The sequence below is a fragment of the Elaeis guineensis genome, chromosome 6 (assembly GCF_000442705.2).
Source record: "Elaeis guineensis isolate ETL-2024a chromosome 6, EG11, whole genome shotgun sequence".
In the NCBI taxonomy this organism is placed as follows: domain Eukaryota; kingdom Viridiplantae; phylum Streptophyta; class Magnoliopsida; order Arecales; family Arecaceae; genus Elaeis; species Elaeis guineensis.
The window spans coordinates 31,416,694-31,426,791 of record NC_025998.2 but is presented as its reverse complement, the minus strand read 5'-3'; the positions used below and the strand labels follow the sequence as shown (position 1 = coordinate 31,426,791).

General features: G+C 41.1%; 1 protein-coding gene across 1 annotated transcript in view; it reads left to right on the top strand.

Moving 5' to 3' along the window:
- The first annotated feature begins 8,351 nt into the window (after nt 1–8,351).
- Nucleotides 8,352–10,098, top strand: part of LOC140858558 (F-box protein PP2-B11-like) — a 48,387-nt gene continuing 46,640 nt past the window's right edge. The window contains exon 1 of the mRNA XM_073259446.1: nt 8,352–8,767. Within this exon, the coding sequence (XP_073115547.1) occupies nt 8,477–8,767 (291 nt within the window). The 5' untranslated portion in view covers nt 8,352–8,476. The remainder of the gene's footprint in view (nt 8,768–10,098) is intronic.

The window sequence follows — 10,098 nt, the reverse complement described above, 5'->3', positions numbered from 1 at the left end:
GGGACTACCAATGAGTTTTTTGTCTTTGGAGAATGTTCTTGTGATGTTTTAGGTGGTCCAAAAGATTGGGTCTGAAAAGCCTCATCAAGTGTGCCAAGATTGAAATTTCTACAATTTGGAGAAGTTTTCAAAGCCTCTTGAGAGTGTCGAATTAATTTGAATTCATTTGAGAGCATTTGAAAGTGTTCTGGTATGTTTTGGATCTTAAATGCATGAAAAACTGGATTGGCACAAAATGGAGCGACCCATCTAGGTCATCTCCTTTCATTGAGTAGCTGGCATGCACTATTTTGACTTGTGACATGCAGTGGGATGATCTATTTGAGACGATCTCTGAGATCCTGAGACTAAAATAGAAAGTCTGATTTTCAAACTGCCCAATTAAGGCATCCCATGGGACTTTCCAGTCACAGTGGGATGACCCATATGGGACGATGCATTCTGGGTGAACTTCATAACGGTTAGTTTTTAGCTCATTTTTGGTGTATTTAATGTGCATTAAACACTCTTCAATGGCTCTAAACTGATACTAAGATATTTTCAAGTATAAATGGTGATTATAAATGCTCTCTTGAAGTAGAAAATCACAAGTTTGCAAGCATTCAAAGCTCACATCCATGAAAAGTTTAAAAATTCTTAAAAGAGAGAAAAAGAAGCATTCAATCACCTCACCAACCACTCTCCAGCTGCAATCAAGTGTGCAATTCATTGAGGATGTTCAGTAAAAATTTCTTCCCCTTAAGTATTGTATTTCTATTACATTTATTGTGTTATTTAAGGAGATTTTGTGCTAAAATTTTTGTACCCTATTTTTCTCATATTGTATTTGATTTTTTGAGTTTTGGATGGTTTCAAAACTCGTTTGGATTGATCCAAATCTGAAATTGGATTGTTGAGGGTTGGCTTGTACCCGAAAAATAAGTGTTCTTCCTTGGATAGCAAAGATCGGGATTGTCCGATGTGTTATATATTTGAAATCCATTTAATAGATTAAATTTCTAAGTAAGAACCTGGAGAGTGAATGTAAGTGCAAGGTTGACACCGAACCACTATAAATTCTTTATGTTTGTTGTGCTTGCATTTTTTTTATTTATTCTTTGTACTTTATACTTGCTTACCTATCATTTGTATTTGATTTGCAAATCAACTCACTCCACTCAATACTTTAGCACATTACCTAAGTGCACTAATCTTAAAATTTTTTAAAAGACCCAATTCACCCCCCCTCTTGGGCTTCATATCTGGGCAACAGGGTGGACACCCTTGGTCCCTTCCTACTGGCATAGGGTTAGCATAAGTTTCTGCTCGTCACTGTAGACTATTTTACTAAATGGGTAGAAGTCGAACCACTGGCTCGCATCACAAAAGCAAGAATAATAAACTGCATTTGAAAATTGATCATATGTTAGTTTGGACTACCTTGGGTACTGATCATTGACAATGGGTGACAGTTCACTGGGGCAAAATTTGAAGAGTTTTGCGAGGATCATGGGATATCACACCACCTTTCTTTTGTCGCCCATCCTCAAGCTAATAGTGAGACCGAGGTAACAAATTGCACTATCCTGCGAGAACGGAAGATAAGATTGGATAAAGTCAAAGGATCTTAGGCCGATGAACTTCACCATGTACTTTGGGCATATAGGATGATGTCAAGAGATCCAACAGGAGAAACTCCTTTCAGCTTGGCCTTTAGGACAGGAGCAGTAATATCTATTGAGATCGGGGTCTCATCGATGCGAGTTGAGAACTTTGATCAGCAGACCAACTCAGAGAAGCTATGCATCAACCTAGATCTACTTGAAGAAGTCAGAGAAGAGTGCATGTCCGAATGGCAGCTTACCAACATAAGATTGCTTGATACTACAATATCAAAGTTCGAAATAAGGTCTTCAGGGTTGGCGACCTGGTCATGTGCAAGGCAAAAGTGTCATAGCCGAAAGAATGAGGCAAGTTATCCCCAAATTGAGAGGGTCCATACCAAGTAGATAAAGTCATCAAACCAGGAACCTATCGGCTGAAATAGCTGGATGGAATAATGTTCCCCCGATCATGAAATTCGGAGAACTTCTGAATCTACTATCAGTAATGTATCATGTGACTCTCCCCAATGGAATTTTTTTTCTAAAAATAAGAGTTTCTTGTCTGCTTGCCAATCTACAGAAAATTAAAGATGACCTTTGATCGACTTAGTCATTGAAGATATAAAGACGGTCTTTGATCGACTTAGTCATTGAAGATATAAAGATGGTCTTTGATCAGTTTAGTCATTGCAAACATAAAGATGGCCATTGATTGACTTAGTCATCAAAAATATAAGATGGTTTTTGATCAGTCAATCTACTAAGTGAGCCTTCAATCGGCTTTAGGCTCAAGCGAAATGGACTTTGATTGGCCTAAGGAAAGAGTAATTGTCAAATCAAAAATAAACATAGATCCACAACACACAAGGATGCAAGGGAGAAGCAAAACAACTTTTTCATTAAATATTTACAAAAAATGGTGCTTTGAGCACTACCTTATAAAAAAAAAGAGAAAAGAAAAGAAAAGGAAAGTAGAAGAAAGGATGAGGTGGCTCATTCCTCATCCGATGAAAAGACCCCCACCTCTTCATCACTATTCCTTGGGAGGAGATAGTAGAGGTCTAGCTATGGCATCATCTACCATAGGTGGGCCTTACAATCCTTAAACCCAAGGATAAAGATGATGGCAACAATGTTGGTGGCATCCTCCTCGAAAGCTATGGAAGCTTTGTACTCTTGGATGCAGCATTCGCGGACCGCATGAGGGATCCGCTCGGCTTGGGGAGCATCATCGTTCTGGGGAGTCAGCAATGATCGTAAGACAAGTGGTGCTCAAAGGAAGGACTAACTAGGCCCCTATGCTCTCTTTCGGGCCTCCTTCTTGGTGGCCCTCTGTTCCTTCACTAAGTCCTTGATGGCTTTCTTTAAAAGCATCACGGTGGCAAGGGGGAAGGAAGGTTTTTGCAAGAACGGTGGGAAGAAGGGGGGAAGATGGAGTTCAATTGACCATCAACCCCTATTTATAGGCACCAGCCAAACCAATTGCCAATCGCCAGCCTGAGAAATGCAACTACCTTTCGAGCCATAAATGGCATGTCTTCCCAACTTTAGAGGTCAACACGGATGATGCCTCGTAGACCAGCACATCACCACGTGGTGCATTCTTAAAGGACCGATATCCCTTTCTAAATTTCATTCCATCGAAAGAAGTGGTGTTCATCATTCCCTACAACCGTCGCTCACCCCAATCAAACTCACATTGAATGGGTTGAGAGTTACAAAAAGTTCGGGCACCCTCCGCAATTAACATGTGATGGAAAGAACACTAGGGAATCATCGTTAGAAATGAGAAATCTCCCAAACCAGGATCGACAATGATGTCAAACAACATCACATAACAAAAGAACAAGCGACATAAGATATGTATTCATCATTGCATTTACATAACTCATTGCAAGTGCGGGAACATCGTCATTCTGACAAGACGACTTCAAAAATTTTTATATTCAATTACGACCAGCTCCATTCTTTGAAGCTTCATCGAAAACCTCCTCACGGACCTCCTTGCTAACAAGACCAAGCTCACGGATCTCCACACCCCTGGACCTAGCTCGAGTAGTAGAGAGCTCAGCGTCGCCTTTGGGAGAAATATTGGAGAGATCAAGCCCCAAGAATGCCATCTTGATCCGATTTCAATATGTCCAAAAGCCTGCCTTGTACCCCGCATCGAACATATGCCTAATCGTATCATTCAGAGATGCGAGATCAGCTAACCTTTGTCTGATCGAGTCTCGAGGTCTTGTGCTCGTGTGCTGACTTTTCCTCAATCTATATTCGATAACCACATTCCTAGAGTGCTTAAGCTTGAAAATCCTTTCTTGGATGGTGAGAAGATCTTTCTGAAGTCGCATAGCATGGTCAGCGAAGTGCCTTCTCGCCTCTTTGGCAGTAGCCTCCGACAACTCCAGTTTCAAAATTCTATCTCGAGATTAATGAAGTCAGATACGGAGATCTTGCTGCCTGATAGTGGCACCCTAGGTGGCATCCTCGATGAGTTTCGACAGTCGTACAGACTCGAGTGTTAATTAGACCTTCTCAGTGGACTATGTCACGATATTCCGACGATTGATCGTCTTCAACCAATCAACCTCCGCTAAAGCCTCGATCAATGCTTTTCTAGTATTCGATAACTCCTCTCGAACAATAGCTTTCTTATTCAACTTCTTAACTTTTTTTTTAGGTCGCTTATATGGGACCTAATCTTTATCGTAGAAACCATCGACAAGGGCTCAGCAACGAGAATCGAAGGAGTATATTCACCAAGGATAGGCGGACATAATTGGACAAGTGAAAGAAAAGCAGTAGAAATTTAGAAAGATGAAATATTGTTTCATTGATAACTGCTTCCTTATAAGGAAAATGAGTGAAAAAAAGTACATATTTCATTTTCTGACCTCATCTTGAAGATCGAAGGAGTCGAGCATGACTCTTGAAGGACCCAGGGATGCTTCGGAGGGACCAGCAGCTTCAGAGGGACCAGTAGCAGGCGGTAAAGAAACTTCAATCGTCACCTCTTTGCTCCTCACCGACTCCTCGATGGCCCCAAAATTGGGAGGAGCCAGCTCAACCGTAGCCTCCTCATCATCCCCATCCTCATCCAAAAAGGAAAGGTCGGCCTACAAAAGTAGAGCAGTGATTAGGCGGCAGCAATCGTTGAATCCAATCCCATATCCTTTGTTGAAAGAATCTTGGCTGAATGCGGCCAAGGCATCATGGTATCCCTTTAATGCCTTGAAGTTATCGACCATCTTGGCTATCTCCTGCTTGAATTTCTTCGAGGCCTTAAAGGATTCCATGGTCGATCAACGGGCCTCAGCAATTTTCTTTTTGATCTCCTACCTGGCCTTGGCAACCTGATCCTTAGCCCACTCTTTGGCCTCGGCAACTTGCTCTTTGACCTTCTGCTCAATCTCGAATACCTTTGTTTTGGCCACCTGAAGCTCCTCTTCTTTTTGTGCGAGCTTGATAGAAACTTTATTGAGGGATTCTCTTAGCTTATCGGTCTCTACTTTGATCACATTGGTGTGCACGCGCCCTTTTGCGGCATTGGATTCGGCCTTTTGGTGCAAAGCTTTCTGGATCTTCACCTTGCACACATGATTCAAGGTGTTGACTAAAAAATGGAGTACCTGCAGAGAAGTTACGATCAGCAGAAAGGCGAGAAAAAAAGCCCAAAAATGAAACAAGAGATAAGGATGGCATCTAATGCACGGTGGTCACGAAGTACCTCTGTAGGTCGTCGAAGTCCATATCGGTGACGCCCTTCAACTCCACGAGAAGCACCGATCTCTTGGTTAACTCTTTGATAACTCTTCAGTCCTCAAAGGTTGCATCCTCCGAATGGAGACAAGGCAGGCATTAGGATCTATTTCATCGGAAGGAGGAGGCATGCTGCTTGGGCTTGCAACAGGAGGAAGCTGAGTGGAAGAAGACTGAGTCCCACAAGGAGGTGTCCGAGCAGTAGGCAAGGAAACCACGGGCGGTGGAGATGCAGGCATTGGAACGATAGTAGAAATTAGAGCCAGAGCCAATGGAGTCAGACTTGGAGGAGTGGGAGTCGCCAAAACAACCGTGGCCTCGATCATTAAGCCGCACTCATCTCTAGCCTTTCCTCGGTGGGTCACTGGCCTCTTAGAGGCACCTTCGGGCACAGGAGCCTTCCTCTTCTTCAGGAGGTTTCACTTTATTTTGGTGATATCTTCCGACCTCATCTCTGCAAATAGCTGAACTTGGTCAGCGACTCTAAAGAAAGAGATGAGTAAGATGGACAATTGCAGTACTCACCTCTGAGGTCAGCTTGGCTGAGTCCAATGTTAAAAAAGGCCTAATCAAACACCAATTCATCAGTTGAGAGAGCCTTGAAGTCTCTAAAGATCCTAAAGTGACCCTCTTCCTTAGCTCGTAGTCTTGGAACCTTGAAGCTGAAGCTTCCGACTGACCCCAGCTCGGTAAGTCCCAGTCCTCCACCGTAGGGCTAGACACTAGTAAGAACCACTCCTTGATCAGAGGAGAAATTCCTCTCTAAAAAGAAAAGTACCACCAATCTTTGGAGTAAGGATGCCTCTTGAGGGTGAAAAAAGAGATTGACAGATAGTTGGATATTAGCCATAACACAAAGGATCAAAAAACCTATCACAAATCTAAAGGAGTTTGGAACAATAGCACAAAAGGATAAACCATAGAAATGAAAGATATTAAGGATGAAAAGATGAATAGGAAACCTCAAGCCCACCTGGAGTGCCTCCTCATATACAGCAAGCCGACCGGACGATGGGTTATCTACATGTTCGTTTGCCCTAGAAAATCCAATATCAAAGTCTAGAGGGATCCCATACCAAATCTGTATCCGACTCAAATCATCCAGATTCAACATAGAACTATAATTATTGGGACCTAGCTTGCTCTACTTGGCTATTTCCAAATAAAAGAACTAAAAGAATATCTAAAGAAAGAAAGGAAGAATGGAAAAATAGATGGATGAGAGAGAAAATCCATTGAGAATGAAGGAAGAAGACAGAAGAAGAGAAGCAGTCATCAGAATCTTCAAAAATCCTTCTAAAGAGTCACACCATGATGGAAGAAGGAAAGCCTTTTGTTCCAAAAAGCTATGGTAATAGATAAGAGAAAGGAGGAATCGAAGAACCTGACAGTAATTGAAAATGCCAAGGATAGGCACCCCTCTTATTTATAGCCAGAAGAAAATAACATTTGGATATCGAATCATTTCTTCCCCAACAAGTTGTAGGACGTGGCACATGTGATATCTCTCCATTCAGTCGGTCGCTAGCGTCAGTTACGCAAATCGATGCCACAATTCAAAAAATTGATGTTGAAAAATGTCCATTTAATTTCGTCATGATGACTCAAGTCGTACTGCCTCACTTTCGCCCCAAAAGTCATGCACATTCTATCAATTGAAGGGCCTTTTACATCCTCGACCTAAGGAAGATAGATGTACTCCCTTCGTCCAACTAAAATCGGACTCGAAAGTCGGGGGCATATGTTGGAAAAAATTTTACATGAGCCAATTGCATAAAAAGGCCCAGAGCCCAAGATGATTGTGCTCAGTAGGTTCACCTTTCGGAGTCCATTGTCGACTCATAATCAGCCACGACTCCCACCGAGCTAGTCCTCTGTAACTGTCTGATCGACACATCACGCCTTGAGCAGACAGGTCATGGCCGACCATCGCTTGACGACCCCTGTGCACCATTGCCAATGTCTCCTCATTGATCGATCATGTCTGGCTGACCAACTTCGCACCTGTAAACAAATTTTGGTCCTGAATGTCCCAATTCGGTAGCGCTTTAAGGTGACTAACCTCTAGTCATCACTGACCAATCATCGTCTCAACAACACTCGATTGGCAATTTCATTCGAAACACAATATCCACTGGGCAACAACTGTCTCTGGACTAATAAAGCAACCACAACTACCACATCCCGAAAATCTCGAGAGACAATCTCGTGCCTCACGAATCACGTCCTGATCATGCGGGATTGCGCCAACCAGTTGCCAACTGAAGCTCCAATTCTCCACTATAAAAGAGATTTAAAGATGACTTTTGAAAAAGGTACGTCATTATTCTGCCTCTCATGCTCTTTCTTCTGTTGAACGAGAGTTCTGACTTGAGCATCGGAGGATCCTCGTCGGAGCCATCTTTGGTTAAGATTTTTTTATAGATCGCACCTCCGGAAGGCCCACTTCGCCATCGACTCCAGCATCCAAGTACCAGACGAATTCCCATACCAACAACTATGGATGATATATGAAAAATACCATGCAAGGGAAATTATCGATCATGTATATTTTATGCATATAATATAATAATTATTGATGCCCTAAATTGTAAGAAAAATTGAATATAAATTGCATTTTATTCGAATTGATGTGGGTTATATGCTAGTTAAAAATATAGATTCAACTCATGATTTTATTCGAATTGGCTTAAAATGGTGGGTTCAACACAATTTCTATCGAGTTGGTAGTGAAATTATGGGTTGAACCTATCATTTTATATTTGACACCCGGCAACCATAAATACACAAATAAATTTGATTTAGAGATATTTTAAAAAATAATTATTAAAAATAATTATTAAAAAATAATATTTGTTAAAAAAAAAATTCAAGATGCAACTCTAGCCCCACTACGCTACACCAATCCCTTCGTGTGGCGTGCGATGAGCACCGTGTTGGGCAAGAGATAACCCCAGTTTCTAGAGTCTTCGTCGAAGTCAATCATTCTTTAGGCTCTACCCAAGGAAAGATTATTAGCGGTCGACTGCGTACTTGATCCAACCAATAATTCTTTTCCTACCCAAGGCCTCTCTTCCTTCGTTCCTTCCCTCGTTAACTGAAGCTTGTTCCCTCTGAAAGCCAAGTAGCAATCAATGGCGAGTCGACAGGAAGAAAAGTCCGAAGGCGGCGGGCACATCGGCAGGTTGCCGGAGCGGTGCATCTCGCACGTGCTCTCCTTCACGACGCCTCGTGATTCGTGCAGGTCGGCCCTCGTCTCGCCCACCTTCCGCTCTGCAGCAAGTTCCGACGCGCTATGGGAGCGGTTCCTGCCATCCGATCACCAGTCCATCTTGTCGCAGGCTGTTGATCCGGTCCGGTACTCGTCGAAGAAGGAACTCTATTTTCGCCTCTGCGACTCTATTCTCATCGATGGCGGCAAGATGGTGAGGTCAAGCGGAGTGCTCCCTTCTCTCCCGCATTTCTTCCTTCCTTCTTTTCTTTCTTTTTCTGAGTTTTTCTCTAATTTGTCATAGATGCTGTCTTGGTGTGCCTCTGATGAACGAATACCTACCTGATTGCTGGTGCTAAGAAAATAAGTAAATAATATTTATCAAAAGCAGGATGATACTATGATATATTTGTTTAGATTAGGGGTGAAATGGACTGGATATTATCTTCTCGGATTCACTTTTGAGTCTGAATCTATCCGGATATAGAAAGGAATTTGAATATCTATAATCCTAAAAGTTATGTTAGGCAATGTGATATAAATACAACAAAATAATAATAATAATAATAATAATAATAATAATAATAATAATAATAATAATAATAATAATAATAATAATAATAATAAAATTATGGATCTATTTAGCGGCGATTACGCTAGCGACGATGATGCATCTCTTGCTTCTCTCCATTTTTTTTTTTCTTCTTCTTCCCTAGGCGGATCGGTCACTGGAGGAGGCAGCAACGGCTGTGATGCTCTCCCCTATACCTTCTTCTCCAATCAGAAGGTTCAAGAACTCTCCACAGGCTCCATCCAAGTCAAGAACATGGGAGCGCATGACTTGGTCATGTGTCTATGTTTTTCTAATTATTTTTAAATAAAAATGGTCCATATAATTTTCAAAAAAACATAAAGATTATATATTGCTCAGATTGCTTTGCAGTTATTGATTTATAAACTTTAAATTATTTTATTATAAAACATTTGTGAACTGGAATATGATCTGTGGCACTGTTTTGGCATATTATAATTTTCATGATAATTCGTATTTCCCTAGGAAAATTATAGAAATTAGAAAAAAATGTTGGAAAAGCGTGTTCTTTTATTACTCACGCTCCTAAAATTATGTTCAAATGCCATTTAGTAGCATCTGATTAGAATATTTCCCATGCAAATTTTGGTTCACATATGGCATATTTATTGTGCAAATTATTCGTTGAAAAAAATAGAGAGAAGTGTTTGGCTAAAAAAGGAAAGTGACTCTTTAAACCTGGAACTGGCACTATTCCTCATGTTTATATCAATTAAGAATAGTGTCTATTTACAAATTTCAGTTAAGTAGAAAAGAGGGAGAGCAGGAGAGGTATGATGTGGCACTAAAAGGAGGCTATGAATTTTCAATGACCTTACTTTCGTTTTTTCTAATTTTTGAGAAAAGAGAGAGTTTCTCTCTTCTATCTGTTTGATATATATATAGATTGATTGATATATGGATATCTGATTATAATTTCTGTTACAAATAAGCACCATGTCCATCCTGAATGT